The following is an 18,522-nucleotide window of genomic DNA, read 5'->3' on the forward strand; positions in this document are numbered from 1 at the left end:
CTGAACTTGGTGTTGGCTGGAAGGAGGGAAGTGGGGCAGAATTGGGGCCAACTTTGGGCTAACAGGATCATGGGAGGGTCTGGAGGATTGAGAGGCCTCATTCCATCATAAAAGGTTCACAGACCAACACCCAGTGGCCTACCTAAGGCCCTACCTAGTGGTTTGGGCAATTTTGTGCTGGAGATGACTGGTGGGAGCTGTCTCACCCTGGGGATGGGCAGGGGGCCCAAGCCCAGAGGGTACTTTCCCTGCCACCTGTACCTTGGGCTCTATGCAGCTAGTCTAGCCGCCAAGCCTTGTACCCAGGAACAGGCAAAGCAAGGCAGCAGGCTGCAGCTATTGGGGTAGCCCGGGTCTCCTATCCAGTGCCCCTTGCCAGAGCCGGTCCAAGTTGGAAGCCAGAAAGTTGGGACTGAGGAGACTGAGCACTAGGGCTCTTCATCCTTCCCGAGTGGGGCTCACTCCATCACTTCCTGTACCTCTGCGCTACACCCTTTCTGCCTTCCAGGGTTCAGCTTCCCTCCCCAGTCCCCATACGTGCCTAATGCCGTGGATATTCTTGATGGCATAGCTGATCTCCCTTCGGAGTTCCTTCTCGTCAAACTCCATCTGTGTAGGAGACCAAGAGATGGCTGGTCAGGGCCTCTGCTGGCACTTGGAAGGTCAGGACAGGCTCCACCCCACTCCCAGGACTGGCACCAGGACCTCTAGTGAAGTCAGCCAACATATGTGTGAGAGAGTTCTAGGTAGGGGAGTGGGTGGGAGGGAGGTGAGCCCTCCTGCCCCGGCGGGGTTGGGGGGCTGCCTACCTTGACCAACTCAAAAGGGAAGCGCTCATGGAAGATCCGGTTGATGCGGGCACCCCCTGACAGTTCATAGGTGTCGATCTGGTCCCCTGAGCCTTCGATGCGCTTCTCAAAGTCTACAGCGAACTGCTGGACCATCCTGGGGAGAGAGTGGTGTCACCTGAGGGGGCAGGAGCAACCCAGTGCAGGGAGCCCAGGGAGAGCCCTGGTGGTGCTGAGAGGCTGCGGGAGGGGCGGCTCCACAATGGGGAGTCAGGGGTTGGGGAGGGCCTCACTGCAGCAGAGCCTTGGTCTTGCGCGCTGGGTCATCAGGGCGGAAGTTTTTGTACTCCTCCACCTCCTTCTCGATGGACAGCAGCTGGCTCTGGAGTTTGTTTCGCAGCCCTGGCAGCGTGTCCCGGATGTGGTTTGTCAGTTGCTGGGGGTAGGGGCAAGGAAAGTGCGAAGACCATGGTCACAGAGACCCAGAAAGCACATAAGACCAGGCAGGGACCAGGATGTCTGGGGACCGTGTGTACGTGGTGAGGTACAGAGCCACAGCTCTGCCCACCACTGCCCTGCCCACTGGAATGAAAGCTGCCTGACACACAGTAGGTGCTCACAGAGGTGTTTTAATTGAACTAATGAGTCAATAATGCCATTTTCAATAGAAGCCAGAAATTTTGATTTTTATTGGAAGTCACCTGGTTTTGACTAATTCAATAGTGTTAGACACCACAAGAGCCATTTGAAATAAATCTGGGGCAGTGATGACTGGAAGACTGCCCCCTTGTGCCCTCTAGGTTTAAGGCCTCCCTTAAGGTAATTCTCAAGTTGTGGGACTCACTCTACTTAGGTCCCCCCCCCCCAGTATCTCCCTGAACTGTACAATGACTCTAAGAAATGGGTCTTATCACCATTTTACAGATGCAGAAAGAGAAGCTCAGAGAGCTGAAAAGTCTTGGTGGGTGAGTGGCGAAGCTGAGATTGGAAGCAAGGTGTATGGCCTCTAGGGACCCCAATTTTTCCCCATGTCACACTGCCTCCCTACTGTCAACACACACACACACATACACACACACACACACACACACCCCTCAGTGATTCTGGAAGCCCCATTCCAGGCAGAGAAATATCCAAGGAGTCCCCTGGGATCACCTGTCTCCAAATCAGCCTCTCCCCATTTCAGAAGGAACCAAGGCCTTCAGCCAAGTATGCTCCAGTCCTAGCCCCCAAGCCCAAGCCCTTGTCAATGCCACCCTCCATCCTGGGAGGGTGCCAGGGCTCCCTTCCTGGCCCCAGATAGGGAAGGGGCAACAAAGCTTGGGTGCTACCTCTCTGTGGAACAGTGGGCAACCCTCCCAAAATACACTTCAATGACTCTGTTCTCATGCTGGTTTCCCAGACTTCACCTGGCCTGAGCCCCTACCTGGTTGAGGACCTTCTGCAGGTAGGGTGTGCCCATGCGGTCAGCCAAGTGGCGGTAGGAAGGGTGGGAGAGGAAGAACTTGCGTTCAGCAGCCAAGGCAGCCGTGATATCTTTCTTACCATCGATGTCCTTCTGGCTTCGGTTCACGACTCCAATGTAGCCTGTGGGTGGGGTGGAGGTCAAGGGGCATTCAGCCTTGCAGGGAGTGAGAGGCTGGAGGTGAAAGGGAAGGGCTGTCACGTGGGTCAGGGGCATGGTCTGCCTACCTCTGCGCAGCGGGAGCAGCTTGTTCTCCAAAACATCGCGGGCATCTGTGCCCTCGTCCATCAGGTCCAGCTTAGTGATGACCCCGATGGTGCGCTGACCTGGGGGGAGAGTGAGGAAGGAGAGAGTTGTCTACACCTGCACTCGTCCTCATACAGGAGACCCCAGGCACTTCCGATCCCACCACACTTCCGCTGTCTCCCAGCCCTCTCCCTCCTTCACCCGCTGCCTGCCTCTGCTCCGCCCCCCATTCATTCTCCATGGTGGCCCAAACGACATTTAAAGGCATAAATATGATCCCACCGCTATTCGCTTAGACCCTCCAGTGACTCCCCCTTACACTGTGAAAAGACCCCCGGGGACCAGCGTGTCGGCCGCCTGTGGGAACAACCTACCCTGGGGGTCCACCTCCTTGGCGACCTTGAGGGCATCAGAGTTGGCCAGGTCGGAGTTGGCCGGGGACACGGCCAAGATGAGGCAGTTCTCCTTGGTGACGAACTGCATAAGCATGTCCCGGATCTGGAACTCGATGTCGGGAGGTTGGTCCCCCACCGGGACCTTGGTCATGCCGGGCAAGTCCACTAGGGTCAGGTTCAGCACTGGACAGGGCGGTGAGAGGGCGGGCTCAAGGCGAGGGGCGTGGCCGTGGGCGGGCGGATTAAGGAACAGGGCCGGGCTTAGAGAGGGCGTGTTTGGGGGCGTGGCCGCAGGTGGGTGGAGTTAGGGAAACGCGGGGGGCTAAACTGAGACCCGTTAGAGGCGTGGCCAGAGGTGGGCGGAGCCACGGCTCGGTCGGGGGCCCAGAATATGACGCGCCGAGGAGGAGTGAAGCCAGCGAGGGGCCAGCTAAGGGGCGGGGCCAAGAAGACGGTTTCCCAAGGGGCGGGGCTCGGCGAGGGAGCTGAGAGGCCGTGGGTGGGATGGGCCAGGGCCAGATCTCACCGTGCGGCGAGTAGACGCGGAGGTTGATGGGCACTGGAGAGATGCCCTTGTTAGTGCCGGTCACCCGGTCGGTCTCAGCCTCAATCTCCAGGCGCACCTCTTCGAAGTCAGTGAATTTCTTCCCCTTGCAGTGTAGGAACTCGGCATATTCTGCCCCAGAGGGAGCGGGGCGCAGGGAGAAAGCATCATAACCGTAGCTTACCTGGATCTCATCTCCCACTGGGAAAAGACCCCTCACACACACACACACACACACGTACACACACGCACAAACACTGCCTTCTCCTCCCTCCCCCGACAACAAAGCCACCTCTCCGTTATGCATTTTCATCCCCGCTGTTCAGACGGGGAATGAGGCCCAAAGAGAGGAAGCACATACCCGTGGTAGCATTGACCAGCTGCAGGACCAGGGGGCGTCGCGTGACAATGCCAGATCCTCTGGGCAAGAAGTCCCTGCAGTGAGTTGGGTGTGAGAGGAGAGTCAAGGTCTGAGGAGGGTCCCTGTGTCCCAGGAACGCCTGTCCTGTCACTGGGGGCCTCAAGCTCCCCAGAAGTGCCTCACCACGCCTCAGCCCAAGGGATTCACGAAGGGGAGAGGGCAGCTGAGAAAGCTGGAAAAGACCACCCTCAAGTCCTTTGGGTCACAGAATTTGTGAGTCTGAATTGACCCCCAGACCTCTCTCACAGTCTGCCCTGTGTTGGTTCTGAGCCAACAGGAAGTCCCTGCCCCAACTCAGTCACTGCCATTCAACTCAGGAGAAACTGAGGCATGAGGTGCCCCACCCCAATGCCCAAATGTCCAGTGGCCACAGAGTGGGTGCCAAGGAAACGGAGCTGCACTTCCTCCCCTCCTTTCCGCTGTGGGGAAAGGCAGCATCTCACTTCCCCTTCTCCTGGCCCCATCTGGCTGGGGTTGAGGATGAGGGGGATGAGGGGAAGGCGGAAACAAGGAAAAGGACTCATGCTTCTTAAATGCCTAACGCATGCCAGGCTCTTTGTGGGCAATATCTCATGGACTCTACACAATAGCCTCACGAGGAAGACAGTATCATTATCCCCATTTTACAGATGAGGAAACTGAGGCTCAGAGATATTCATGTTGCCCAGCCCGTATCTACCAGACCCTGCAGTAGATCTGTTTGACTCTCTGGTGAAGGCTGTCTGCCGATCATCTCCCAGCACACCCAGCTCCCTTTGAATGACTGGACTGAGGGGTCCCGAAGTCATCTTCTGCCTGTAGACCTGATGTCTATTCCTCAGACATCTGTTATGTCTATTTCAGCCTCAGCAGTCCTTTTGGCTAACTCTTCAGGGTGCCACTTCTCTCTGTCCTGTCAGCTCTTTTCATCACCCCACCCATCCACCCACAGCCCCACCCAAGCCAGCACAAGAATGACAGTGGACGCCTCTCCAGGGATCAGGCTACTGGGATTGGAATCAGGGGATTGCCAGGATTCAGGAAAGAGGGGAGCTGAGGGGCCACAGAAATCTCCTTCATGGTGAGGCACATGAAGGCCCAGGGAGGGGAAAGGACATACTCAAGATACTATAGGGCTGGGACAGAGCCAGAGCAGAAACCTGGATGCCCTACCCTGAGCCCAGAGCCCGACCTGGACTCACAAAGCTTTCTGTGCCTCAGGTTAAGGGCAGAGGGTCCCAGGAACAACAGAATTGGCCCAGGCTTCTGGGTTCAAGGCCTCATCTAGGGACCCTGGGGAGGGCTCTTCCATTCTCTGTCCTTATCCTGCCCCACCTCTGGGGAGAGCAGAGACTAATGAGGAGAACTCAGCCACTTTATGGGGAAGGAGGATGATAAATCCTGCATTTATCCATCATTTCTAGGTGCCAGGCAAATGCTTTTCATTTGCACAAGACTGTGAGGTTCAGAAGGGCAGGACTTGCACTTTTCCGTCACAAGAGGTGCTTAATAAGTGGGCACTGAGGGAGCGCAGGTTCAGTTCCTTGTCAGGAAACAAAGAGCTCACATGCCACATGGCATGGCCAAAAAATTAAATTTAAAAAATGGGCACTGAGGACTTCCCTGCCGGTACAGTGGATAAGAAGCCCTCTATCAATGCAGGAGATACAGGTTTGATCTCTGGTCAAGGAAGATTCCACATGCCACGGAGCAACTAAGCCAGTGCACCACAATTACTGAAGCCCGTGCATCTAGAGCCCGTGCTCCGCAACAAGAGAAGCTACCGCAATGAGAAGTCTGTGCACTGCTACGAAGAGTAGCCCCAGATCACTGCAACTAGAGAAAGCCCGCGAGCAGCAGTGAAAACCCAATGGAACCAAAAATAAATAATAAAAGAGAACTGAATCCCCAAGTCCTCAAAAATTGCTCTCATATGGAGAAGATAGCTTTACAGATGAGGTAACCGAGGACTCGGAGAGGTGAAATGACTCATCCAAGGTCACCCAGTCAGGAATGGCAGAGCCGGGGAATCAAACCCGCTGCTGTTGGACCCCAGAGCCTGGGAACTTAGCAATCAAACTCTGCTGCTCCCTAAACCTGAGGAGCCAGACTTGGCTTTTTATGTAATTCAATTAAATTCAGTGTAGAACATATTTGGGAGCAGCTGCTCTGCGCCAGGTCCTGTGCTGGGCCCTGGGGATGGGAGGTGATGAGTCAGACGGTTCCCACCCCGAGGAGCTCACAGCGTGGTGGGAGAGACAGACAAGTAAACAGATAATGTGATGCAGTGTGACATGTGCTGGAACGGAGGTGCACCAGGCAGCACAGAGAGGGAGGTGGTTAACTTGGTGGGGAGGGACTTCCTGTCTCTGTCTTTACCCCTTACTCATTGACTTCTTTGCAGGGGTGACACCCTAGTACTTGGGACCCCCTCCCCAGGACTGGAGAGATAGGGCATCTCAGCTCACAGAGGCTGGAGAGGATATGGGGACCTGGGGTCTACCTTCTTCCCCACCTTCTCCTCACCCAGCAATACCATGACAACAGTAGTTGCCATGGAAACTGCAGGCGGGGCTGGAAAGGATGGCACTCCCCACAGAGAGCCCCTCCCCATGCAGAGACATGAACCTTCCCTGGAGCTCTAGCCTGAGAGCACCACCCACCCCCACTACCCCCTTCCTGCACAGATGGACCCACTTGGCCCTGGCAGGCCTGAGGGGTGGAGGAGGTTCCTGAGGTGCCATGTAGAGGGTGTGGGAAACCCAGGGCCCAGCTGGAGGGGTGATCAGGGGTCTGGGCCAGCCTGCTCCGAGTTGCTGCCTCCCAGGGCTACTTAAAGGACAAGCAGCTTATGGGAAGCAGAGATTAGAGCACAGGGCATGTGTGGGAGCAGTGCCTACTCAGACCCAGATCTCCCAGGCCAGGGTGGGGATGGGTGCCCAGGTGGCCAGGGGCCCCATCTTGGCCCTGGCCCAGGCTCTCAGAATTCCCTGGGTGGCTTGTTCAAGTGTGCATTCCTCAGACAGGCTGGGTTAGAATCTTCAGGGTTGGGGGGCAGGGGAAGGGAGGAGGGAATATGGATTCTAAACAGTCCCCATGTTCCCATCAAGTTTAAGGCTCCTGGCTCAGTGATGAGGAACCAGCGCCAGGTAGAGGCCCTGGGTTCAAGTCCTGACTTGGCCATTCCCCAGCCTGGTGCCCCTGAGCCAGTTGCCTCACCCTCAGGGCCTCAGGGTCCTCAGTTGTAAACCACATGATCTAAACAAGGCATCATACATGACCACGCGTGGCTGCAGAATGATTCCTGGAGCCTTAGCCCATGCCTGGAACAGAGTGGGCACTCAGCAGCTGGAGGGGGCTGCCAAGAAGAGCCTCCTGTCCTCAGCCCCCCTCCTTCAGAGAATCCTCCCAAAATTCAGCAAGGAATCCAAGATCCTGAAGGACCATCTGCCTCATCTCCTCCAGGCACTGAATCGGATTGTGGGATTCTGACCACAAAATGTTGGCTGGAAACGATGGACCTTAAGGAGGAGCAGTTTTCAGAGAACATCTCATTCTCCGTCATTGTCCAGGGGGAGGGACGGAGGCCCAGACAGGGGCAGGGAGCTGTGAGGCCGCACAGCAATGGAAGGGATGGCCGAGATGGGCCCAGGACCCGGAAGCCTGCTTCCCAGCTAGGCTCATGCCTGGACAGGCAGTGATGAGCACGGCTGTTCCCACATCCAGAATCAGTGCCTCACTGCCTGCTGGATTCTCACACTGGGCACAGGATTCTCGTGCTGGGCACAGGATGGGCTATAGTAGGGGCTCAGGCAACCCTGGAAGGAGCAAGCATGACTGAGTGACTCCACAGCTTCCACCTTTCGCCTGGACAGACTGCCCCATACCCTCAGTTAAAGTGTCCCCTGGGGACTTCCCTGGTGGTCCAGTGGTAGCAGGCCCAGGTTTGATCCTCGGTCAGGGAACGAGATCCTACATGCTGCAACTAAGAACGAAGACCCCTCATGCTGCAACTAAGACCTGGCGCAGAAAAATAAATAAATATTAAAAAAATAATAAGGTGTCCCCTAGCGCCTTTGCACTGGGGATTCATTCGGGCTTGATCTGGTCTCCCGCCAGAGCCACCTCTGCACCTCCCACCCAGCTCCTGGTTTACCCAAGAGAGGACAGAACAGGTGCTCAGAGAAAAGTGTGCCAGGCCCACCAGCCTTGACTGACGTGTGGGAGGGGTGGATGGTGACGTTCCAGTTCCTCCCACTCATTTTGGACAGATGGTGGTTTCCTGGGGAGGCCTTGCCTTGCCATCTGCAGAGGTACCTTCAAACCTGAAGCACAGGGAGGGTGAAATAAACACATCTCACGACCTCCAGGCACCACATACAGCCTATCTGAACTGGCACTGTCACCCCAGAGGGGCCTGGAGGAATTATACCCAGAGCTGCCATTCCTAGTCTGACAACTGCTCTGGGACCCTGGTTCCCAAGTCCTGCTGAGCTCAAACACCACCAGAAAGTAGCATGCTTGGACTGGCGGCTGCCCAGTGGCAGTCATCCTTGTAAGTCTCTTGTTCCCTGGGCTCTGATGTCAGACAGGCCCGGCACTGGATGTCCGAGCTGTGTGACTATGGATAAATCATCAGACATCTCTGACTCTCAGTTTCCTTATCAGTAAAATGGGTTTCTGTGAGGCCTATATAACTTAATGTCTGTACCGAGGCATGGTAGCAATGATTATAAATAAAACTTGTTGAGTGAGCTGAGCACACAGCCTGGGTTCCCAGGACCATGTCATCAATTGATGCAGCAGGGAGGGAGCTGGAAGATGGGTTTCCTGGGGGCTGGCCAGAAGAGTGGGCGGAGGCCAGACTATTTCCAGCCCAATCTTGCCTTGGAAGTGGAAGGGAAGGGGCCCAACAGGCTGTGAGGTGCCCTCTGAAGCAAGGAGCCAGGGTGGAGGCGTGGGAGTGGGTGGGCCAAGAAATACAGTTGGGAGGAGGTAAGACTGCCCCCAGGCAACAAGTCCCTCTCTGTTTCTACCGTCCCAGGAGGCCCTGGGCTGGCTCACGTCACACAGCCCATGAATTTCTAGCTGAGATTTGAAGATTTCAGGGCAGCCCTGGTCTTAGCTTCCCCTGGTACTCTAATGTCCTGAGAGCAGGGCCTGGGTTGGCCCTCTTTACCAGCACCCAGCTCGGAGTCTGGCATGGAGCAGATGCTCGGGACACCCCTGTCGGCCGAAAGAATGATTGGAAGAAGTTCTTCCACTTTTCCCATCACCGCCCTCATTGTACAGATGTGGAAACTGAGGCACAAGAAAGAGGGCTGCCCAAGTTCACAGTGCAAGTCGGTGACAGGGTAGGACTGGTGCCCCGGGCCCTGGATTCCAAGCCCGGCATTCTCCCCACAGCAACCATTCTTCAATATTAAAGAAAACCTGTCATCTTTCTTTTCACCTTATCCTCCCATCCTTCTTACCATTCTTCTTTGCCTCACTCCTTCCTGCCTGCCTCCCTCCCTGTCTTCTTCCCTTTCTTTCAAGTGTTGACGATTTTATACTTTCAAAATGGAAACGATTTCTTTTGCCCCTGCTTTTAAAAAAATCATATGCTCTCTCATTAAGTAATTTTTCAGAAAATACATAAGATGTTGAAAAAATAAAAACAACCATCACCCCCAACACCTGGGGCTCAGCATTGTAAACGTTTTATCACTTATAAGAACAGTCATGGCAAACCCTGATGGATTGTTGACTGCTGGCCAGGGATGCTTCCAGGGGCTCTGAAATCTGCATCATCATGCGGTTTCTTTCGGGGGTGATGGAAGTGGTCTAAAATTAGATTGAGATGATGGTTGCACAAATATGCTAAAAATCACTGAAGTGTGTACTAAAGACGGGCGAATCTTACAGCATGTAAATTCTACCTTAGGAAACCTGCAGCCTCTTGATTGATGCTCAAACGGCTGTGTGAGGTTGGTGTGACCAGTTTTCCCAACTTGAAGGGGAAGAAACAGGCTCAGAGAGACAAAGTCAGGTGCCCCTCCCGGACCCGGCCTCCGAGCCGCACTTGGGTAGCATTTCTGCCTTTCTAACAGCTCAGCATGGACTTTTCCCAAGTCGCTCAATATGGAGCTGCTTCTGGATCCTTATTGCTTTCATTTATTTCACTGTGCTGGGTCTTAGTTGCAGCATGCGAACTCTTAGTTGTGGCATGTGGGATATAGTTCCCTGACCGGGGATCAAACCTGGGTCCCCTGCACTGGGAGAGCAGAGTCTTAGTCACTGCGCCACCAGGGAAGTCCCTGGATCCTTATTTCTTATCATGAACAGCCTGAGGTGAAGGAATCTCAGCTGCATTAAATTATCTCCCTGCTCTGAACCTCAGTTTCCCCATCCATGAAATGGGACACAATCCAGCAGCTCTCTCCTACAGCCAATGAGGGGATGCCTCAAGACTCTGACTGTAGAGGATCTAACTAGCAGGCTGCCCATTGGTGCTGCCATGAGTCACCTGAGTGCCCATCCTGGGCTTGGTGCCTACGTGTGCCAGGGAGCACTGCATTCACCTCCTGAGATGTTTCTCCTCATCTGGGCTGGTGGCCTCGTTTCCCTGTGCTAAGACTGGGGACAAAAGAGTGGCACAGTGATAAACAGGTAAAACGTTCATAATAACCTTGGTTGGATCTCCTCTGCCAGGAGCTCTCAGCCCAAGGTCACAGGCCTCTTTCTTCCTCTGTGGTCCCTCATTCTGGGAGAAAACTGAGTCCTGCCCCACACGTCAAGGTCACGGGCTGGAGGGTGGTCAGGGAAGGCATCCTAGAGGAGGTGTTGGCTGATATGAGATCTGTAGGTTGAGCCAGTGAAGGAAGAAGACGGAGGTGGGGTGAGGCACCTTCCTGGCAGAGAGAACAGGAGAGTGAGGGAGAGGGACAGCCCATTTCCCCATGAGCTGCAAGATACTTAGGTGGCCCCCGGAGGGGAAGCCCAGCTCTGTAAGGCCAGCCTCAGGGCCCCAGCTCAGGAGATAAGGCTCTGCTGGGAGGGCAGGGAGCTAAGAAGGGCTTCAAGCAGAGGCATCGGATTGGGAAGCCCTAGAGAGTTCTGAGCTGCCCGACGGAGAATAGCAAGAGAGGAGTCTGTCCTGGGTGTTAGGTAGGACAAAGGTGATGGTGGCTCAAGTACAGAAGGGATGGACTGGGGCAGAATCCACAGGGTCTGTAGACTGCATTGGATGGAGAGGATGCGAGAGGAGCTGGGAGCCAATCCCGGGGCCTCCGGCCGGGGCACTGGGAGGGCGACAGAGGATGAGATGGTTGGATGGCATCACCGATTCAATGGACGTGAGCTTGGGCAAACTCTGGGAGATGGTGAGGGACAGGGAGGCCTGATGGGCTGCAGTCCGTGGGCTCGCAAAGAGTCAGACCCGACTTGGTGACTGAACAACAACATAGGAATTCCAAGTTGCTGGAGCTGACTGCTGCAAATGGTTCATATTCCTTAGCCAGAATTCAGTCCAGGGAGGGGGCAAGAGTGCCTGAGAGACAACCAGGGAGAGCAGAGGAGAAGCTGAGGTGTATGGAGAGGCAGGCACAGGGGTTGGGGTGAAGAGGGTGGACCTCCACATGGAGACAGAAGACCCATGCTGGTTCCTGTCCTGCCTCCGATCCACTGCTGTGTGACTTCAGGCAGGTCCCTTACCCTCTCTGTGCCATTTCACCACTTGAAAACTGGGGATGGTGCTCCTCCTACTAAGAGGTTGCTGGTTTCAAGAAGACAATAATCAGCACTGCCCTTGGACCTGGGGGCTTGGGGCCCTGAGATTGGGCCCCATCCTTGTTGGGATCTCTGGCCTCACCTTCCCCATGAAGCAAGGGGCTCCCGGGGACCAAGGGAAGGTGCCCAGCTGGAGCCTGTGCACCCCTCCTTGTTGTTGTTTTGGTTGCTCAGTCAAGCCTGACTCTTTGTGACCCCTTGGACTGTAGCCCGCCGGGCTCCTCTGTCTATGGGATTTCCCAGGCAAGAATACTGGAATGGGTTGCTATTTCCTTCTCCAGGGGATCTTCCTTACCCAGGGATTGAACCCAGGTCTCCTGCATTGGCAGGAGGATTCTTTGCTGCTGAGCCACCAGGGAGGCTCCTGCGCAGCCCTCCTAGGCCACACTTAAGTGCCCTGGAACTTTCTCTCAGTCTCAGGTGTACCTCTAGGTTACTCTCCCACCTGCAGGCTGCCCTCAGTGCGAGGAGGCAACCTCGAGGCTAAGGCTGATGGAGCTGAAAAATGAGGGCAGCCTGGGGAGTCCCCACCCCATCTCAGAACTCGGAGGAGCCTGAAATTCTAAATTCCACACCATCCTGCCAGGTTGCTTTGAAGGTGTGTTTGTCAAGGTGGAAGGGCAGAACGCATTGTAGTTAGCAGTTCCTTAGCTTGATTTATAACTGGAATATTTAGACATATGGCACGTGGGCTCCACTTCTGCCTCCTGTTCCAGGCCTGATAACACCACGTCTGTGACTGGTGCCCTCTGCTCCCACCTGGCCTCTCCGCACCAGTCTGCCTGCGTCCCCTCCCCCTGGTTCTGACCCTCCGACCCCAGCCAAGGCCAGGGAAACTTGATTCTCCTGGCACCGGGATCAGATTCTGTCTACCAGAGTCACCTTTCATTCCCAGCTCCTTGGGGCCACTAGGTGGGGCGAGGGGGTTGGAGAAGACGTCCTCTGCCAGGGGGGGTTGGAGAAGGTGTCCTCTGCCAGGGATGGGCCTGTGGGTCTGGCTGAGGGCACGTGGCAGGAGGGCGCTCTGAGCTGGGAGAGGCACAGCTTTGTGGGCTCTCTGGGTGGGGGTGGCTGAAGGGCCCGCAGCACCTCCCGGATCAGCCTCATCTCACTGCGATCTCTGCTCCTCACTGCCCTTCTCTCCTCCGGGTTCCACCTCCAGCCTTTCCTCGGGGGCACCCTGCACCTGGAGTGGTTCACTCCTTTGCCTGACCAAGTTCTACCTTCACTCAGGCCCAGACCTAAATGCTCAGATGCCTTCTCTGGCCCCCTGACGACTCCCGCTCCCTACAGCATCAGGCTCCCGGTACCCTTCTTCAAACCCACAACATAAGAGCTCTTTGTGCAATGTAGCCTCTGTCTGTCCCGCTCAGCTGTGAGTCCCCCGAGAACAAGGATGGGTCTGGCTTGTTCACAGCTCTATCCTCAGGGCCTGGCACACTGCAAGTGCCAAGGAGATGTCAGTTCCCTCTGCCCTTCTACTTTCGATGTCTCAATTATGCCCTAATCCTCTTTGGCCTCAGTCTCTGGATCTGGGAAATGGGATGTAACCTGAAGTGTTCAGAGGAAGAGACAGATCTTAGTAGTGGAGAGTGGTCTGTCCCCCATGGCAGGGGCTGGGGCTGACCAAGAGAAGGGCTCTCAGAGGCCAGAGACCGGCACAAGGTCTGCGCTGGGACCAGAATGCAGAGAAAGGGGCAAGGGGATTGGTAGGAGGCAGGGAGCCTGAGCAAAAAGGCTTCCCAGGTGGCTCAGGGGTAAAAAATCTGCCTGCCAGTACAGGAGCCATGGGAGATCCCGGTTTGATCCCTGGGTCGGGAAGATCCCCTGGAGAAGGAAATGGCAACCCACTCCAGTATTCTTGCCTGGGAAATTCCATGGACAGAGGAGCCTGGGGGGCTACAGTCAGTCCATGGGGTTGCAAAGAGTTGGACACGACTTAGTGACTGACCAACAACTCAGTGAGCCTGACCTGGGGTAGGCAGAGTCAGCAGGGGAAACCAAAACCCTATCCCCCAGGCTGCCCTTTGGGCTCTGGGCAGAGGGTCACTCACCAGGCTCCCTGCCCCACCCCCACCCTGGCCCCTTCTCCCAGCTGGTACCTATGCCCAGGCAGGAACAGAATGGGCACGTCCTCTCGGCTAGACCTGACCCTGAGTGCTTCACGGGCATGATGTCAACACTCGCCACAGTCCCATGAAGGAGGTGCTATTATTATCCCCATTTTACAGATGAGGAAATAGCAGCTGGGCAGGGTTTAAGAAACATGCCCAAGTTTGCCCAGCGTGTAAGTGCCAGAGCTAAGCTGCAAACCCAGGTTTGATTCCAGAGCCTGAGCACTCAGCCCCTCTGCCATACTCCTACTGGCTCTGGCCTCTCCAGGGGGCCAAACAGGAGGGAAGATGGGCAGTGCCCAATAATCAGCACACCTGGGCCTCAGAGAGAGCGAGGTCAGGGGTGCTGGAACCTGAAAACCTGTCCTAGGACACCTGACTTGGCGCCAGATGGGTACTGTGGGGAGGGGGCACACAGCTGGGGGCAGACGAAGGGAAACCTGGGCATCAGACATCTGCTCACAAAGTGTTGGGGTGTCCGGGGGCCCACGCACACTCTGCTGTCTGCGCTCACCACCGAGATGATCTCATCTACGCTCACGAGTTGACATCCCATCTCTTCCAAATTTATATTTCCAGCCCGCCTTCCCTCTGAGCTTCCGACTTGCATCACCACACTGCCCACCAAACTCCTGATCCTACCCCCCGCCCCCTAGCCTGCTCCTCCCAGACTCCATTAATGATACCAACACCCACTGAGGTCAGAGGTGCTAAAGTCATCCTGGATTCTTCTTTCCTCACCTTCTACATCCCATCCCTCAGCAGGTTTTGTGGGGACCATCCTCCAAAATACATCCCGAACCCCACCATTCTCCCCTTCTCTCTGCTAAAGCCTGTGTCCAGGCCAACTTTGCCCACCACAGCAGCCTCTGCACCTGTTTCCTGTCCCCCTTCCCAAGTCACACACTTGCTGGAAGCAGCTCAAGTCATTCCACTACTTAAGAGCTTCTGATAATAATGAAAACAAACGTAGTTCCTCAGCTTAATCTGAGGCCCCTGCCTACCTCTCCCAGCTGTGTCCACCTTGCTCACCAAACACCAGCCACAGCGCTTCCTTTCTGTTCTTCAAAGATACCAAATTTGTTACTGCCCCAGGGCCTTTGCATGCTCTGTTCCCTCAGCCTAGAATGCTTCTCCCCAAATAGTCACATGACTTCTCATCCCTCAGTTCTCATCTCAGATGCCACGGATTCCTAGACACCTTCTCTGACCTCCCTGTGGAAAGTGGCCCTTTTCCCTCCCAGCATTGACCATGGCCCCCAGTTTTCTTCTTCACGTACATCTGCTGGATGGCTGAATGAATCAGCCTCAGTCTTCCTTTCCGTAAAAGGGAGACGAAGAAAAAGCATAGACCCAGAGCAGCCCTGCCAGGGTCCTGGGCAGCTGTCTGGGCCACCTCTGCTGCAGAGATTACAACAGGGCCCTCTTGGGTGCCCGGAAGCCTGGAGCAGCCTCTGCTTCCTCTGATATATTTTCCACTTCCTCTCCATGGGGGGTTGACTCCCGGGAAACCCCAGGAGACAGAGTGGCTGTTACCATGCACATGGGTCTGGGGACCCAGCCCAGGGTGGAGAGGTGGGGATCCATGGCAAGGCAGACTGGGAGGTCCCCAGTGAACCTCAGTTTCCTGCCTGCACTCCAGTCCTGGTCTCCTCACTAGCTTTCATGAGAATCAACTAAAGCATCCCCGCGCACGCCACTGCATGCCAGGCCCCTACCCTGCTCCAGACCTGCACTTGGACGCCCTGTGTATCCTCCTGCGGGGCTGTGGTCAAAGGCTGTTGGGTTGTGGAGGGCAGGGAGAGGGTCTAGGCCTCTGGAGGCAGAGTCCGCATCTCACTTGATCCCTTGACAAGCTAACAGTTGCGGAAGTCAGCTGTGGCCAGGCTGGCCTGCTGTGCTGTCTACCTCCTGGTACCTCTCTCTGCTGGACGGTGGACTCCAAGAAGGCAGGGGCTAGGTCTGTCCTGGCGCAGGCAGGCCCCAAACCTAACTGAACATCGACATCTCCCTTCCATGTGTCTATAAAAGGGGGTTTTTACACCCGTGAACTCGCTGGAGCCCCACACCCATGTCTCAGGAAGGCAGGGCAGCAGCTGTCAGTGGGCCCATCCCTCGGAGGGGGAAAATGGGGGCCCATACACCTGCATGTCCGTGTGCTCAGTGCTGAGTTGGGCTCTTAGAGGTGGTGCAGGCCCCAGATTGGAGTCTGACACACGCGGTCCTTCTTGGCCCTGCGACCTTGGACAGGGCCTCTAACCTCAGCGTCTAACCTGCAGAGTGGTCATCACAGTACCCGCCTCACGGGGTTCTTGTGACCCGTCCCATGTAGCCTGGCAGGGGGCACAGGGGACGGGCCCGGCAGATGGGGGCTGAGGTCAGCTGCCCCCTGGTACCCCCTGCCCAGAGCACGCAGCAGGCAGAGAGCATGTATGAGCAGAGGGAGGAAAGGCAGGCCTATGGTTTGTACCCTGGAAGGTGCAGGATGTCCACGACTGTCATCTAAAGCATGAGGGCCTCGGGGGCTTTATTGCCTCCAGAGTCCTCCCACCCCCCTCGCTCTGACTGTCGGGCCATAGGGACGGGGACCATCTCTGTGTCTCTTGTCTGCATCTCTGCAGCTCTGGGGGGTGAGGTCACATGAGCAAGAGAAGGGTTCTCTGGAAGCCCTTCCCCGAGAGACAGACGGCGGCCCCCCTCTGTTGATCAGATGGGCCCGGCCGCCCCCACAATGGCTCTCCCACGTCCCACAGACACATCGCTCCGGGCAGTATCTTTCTCTCTCACCCCTGAGGCTGACGCTGGGCTTTCCCAGGTCATCTGAGGGGCGAGGACGACTGTCCAGTCTAACCGCCCATATTAGAGATGAGGAACCTGAGGCTCAGAGAGGGCAGTGACTCGCCTGAGGTTTCACAGCAGAACGTGGCTTGGGACCCAGGATTTCTCAGCCCAGAGCTGTCCTCCCTGGGATGGGGGAGGAGGAAGCCCTCTCTGTCTGCCTCCCTCTCTTGCACAGGTCATCCGCTTCTTTACCCATGAAGGTCATTGGAAGAAAGCTAGGGTTTCTGAAGGAGGTGAGGGAGGCAGATGACAGAGTGGGGAGGTCAGTGTCAATTCTCTTGCCTCCTCCCTCAGTCTGCCCAGCTCCCCCCCACTCCGACTCCGCCTCCAGCCCCCCACGAGAGCATCCGCCTCTCTCTCCTTCTCAGCACCCGGAAAGCCCATCTCTGTCTCCCCTTCTTGGGGGAGAGCCTGGGGGGTGGTCACGACCCTGCCTGCCTCCCTAAACCCAGGGCTCTTTGTCTTGGTGGTTGCCCCTGACTCCTTGCCACCTGGCCCTCCGGCCGCCTTGTGGGATCCGAGGCAGGAGGGGGATTAGGTCGTGCAAATGGCTCCCCCCACCCCTCCCCCGCCAGCCTGCCTCCCTCCCTGTCTTAGTCATCTCTGTCCTCCACCGCCTTCTCCCTCCATTCCAATCCCTCTGCCAGGCCAAGAGGAGGACGACACTGACAGGCGCCCCCTACCCCCAACCAGGGGCGGCGGCAGGGCAAGAGGCCGGCGGCTCGGGGAAGGCTCAGAGGCGCTGGATCCCCCCACCCCCTCTTCCTCATCCTGCAGTCGCGCCTCCCCCCTCTTCCGCGCTGCGCACGGATGGCGGCCGGAGCCGCAGAGGTGTGTGTGACTGGGGAGACTGTATCTGGTCCCCGATGCCCAAGGGGCCATGTCCTCTCCCAGGGGAGACGGGAGGGGTGTCCCCCCACCACAGTTCAGGAATCCCCTTGAGAGGAGGGGGAGCTGTCCATAGAGCCTGGGGGCACGGCCCAAGGGTGCTGCCCGCTTCAAGAGACACCCCCCCCCAGAACTGACGGGAGTCATGCAGGCCCCTCGGTGCCCATGCGGGGGTTGAGGGGGGGACAGCCCTTTGCCCGGGTCTGCTGTCTTCCTAAAGGATGGAGCAGAGGAGGGGGGCGTGAGCCTGCGGCGGCGGGCTTGACATTTGCGACCCAGCGGGGGTGGGGGGTGGGGGGGGCTGCGCCCCAGAGGGGCTCTTGTGGCGGGGAAGGGCCGCCTCCCCCTTCTGGCTGGAGGTGGGGGCGGGGGCGCGCCGTCCTCCGTGCAGCGCCGGGGGCTGCGAGGTGGCGGCGCCGTCGGGGCCGGGTCCCGAGACCCGGAGGACCCGGGCGCGAAGAGTCGGCGTTCCAGGGGCTCGCCGCTTCCTACCTTCCTACGAAATTCTCGAGCACCGAGCTCTTGCCGGCGCTCTGGCCGCCCACCACGGCGATCTGCGGCAGGTCGAGGTCCGCGTTCTGGCCGATAGCGGAGAAGGCATCCTGCAGCCGGTTGACCAGCGGGATGAGATCCTCCATGCCACGGTTGCCCATGGCTGCGCCTGGACTCGCGGGCTGCGATCCGGCCGCCGCTTGGGCTCCCGGCTTCGGCTCCGCGGATGCAGCAGCGCGCTCCGACGCTTTTCTGCGCCGCGGGTCCCCCCGCCCCTCGGGGATCGGGGCGCCGCGCTGCGCCAGGGTGCCGCGAGGGGGCGCCCGCAGCGCCGCGGGTCGGCAGTCGTGCGCAGGCGCCGCCCGTGGCACTATGGGGACTGTAGTTTTCAACTTCTGCGGCTTTTAGGGGCGCTGGAGCCGTGTCTGGGGGAAGCACAAATGCTGCACCGCACGTTATCTTTCTTGGAAACGGGCAAGGTCTCCTAGGTACTAGGTACCCTTAGTACCAGACCCCTTGGAGAGTAGTCGTGGCTGCTTCACTCCCTCTTACAGATGGGGAAACTGAGGCTTGGAGACA

The 18,522-nt window shown here is 57.1% G+C and overlaps 1 protein-coding gene across 18 annotated transcripts in view; it reads right to left on the reverse strand.

Annotated features, from left to right (window-relative positions):
* Nucleotides 1-18,199, reverse strand: part of DNM1 (dynamin 1) — a 43,707-nt gene extending 25,508 nt beyond the window's left edge. For all 18 annotated transcript variants that reach the window (XR_014081342.1, XR_014081341.1, XR_014081340.1 and 15 more), the window contains exons 1-9: nucleotides 17,944-18,199; nucleotides 3,800-3,873; nucleotides 3,421-3,570; nucleotides 2,874-3,077; nucleotides 2,481-2,579; nucleotides 2,215-2,375; nucleotides 1,082-1,224; nucleotides 810-945; nucleotides 542-609 (exon numbers count right to left, since the gene is read on the reverse strand). Coding sequence is in view for 15 of the 18 variants with exons in the window: in XM_081587038.1 (XP_081443164.1) it covers nucleotides 542-609; nucleotides 810-945; nucleotides 1,082-1,224; nucleotides 2,215-2,375; nucleotides 2,481-2,579; nucleotides 2,874-3,077; nucleotides 3,421-3,570; nucleotides 3,800-3,873; nucleotides 17,944-18,104 (1,196 nt within the window). In the remaining 3 variants the exon portion in view is untranslated. The remainder of the gene's footprint in view (nucleotides 1-541; nucleotides 610-809; nucleotides 946-1,081; nucleotides 1,225-2,214; nucleotides 2,376-2,480; nucleotides 2,580-2,873; nucleotides 3,078-3,420; nucleotides 3,571-3,799; nucleotides 3,874-17,943) is intronic.
* Between the last annotated feature and the right edge of the window lie 323 nt (nucleotides 18,200-18,522).

This window comes from Giraffa tippelskirchi, chromosome 4, assembly GCF_054371585.1.
Source record: "Giraffa tippelskirchi isolate mGirTip1 chromosome 4, T2T-mGirTip1v1.2.pri, whole genome shotgun sequence".
Taxonomy (NCBI): Eukaryota; Metazoa; Chordata; class Mammalia; order Artiodactyla; family Giraffidae; genus Giraffa; species Giraffa tippelskirchi.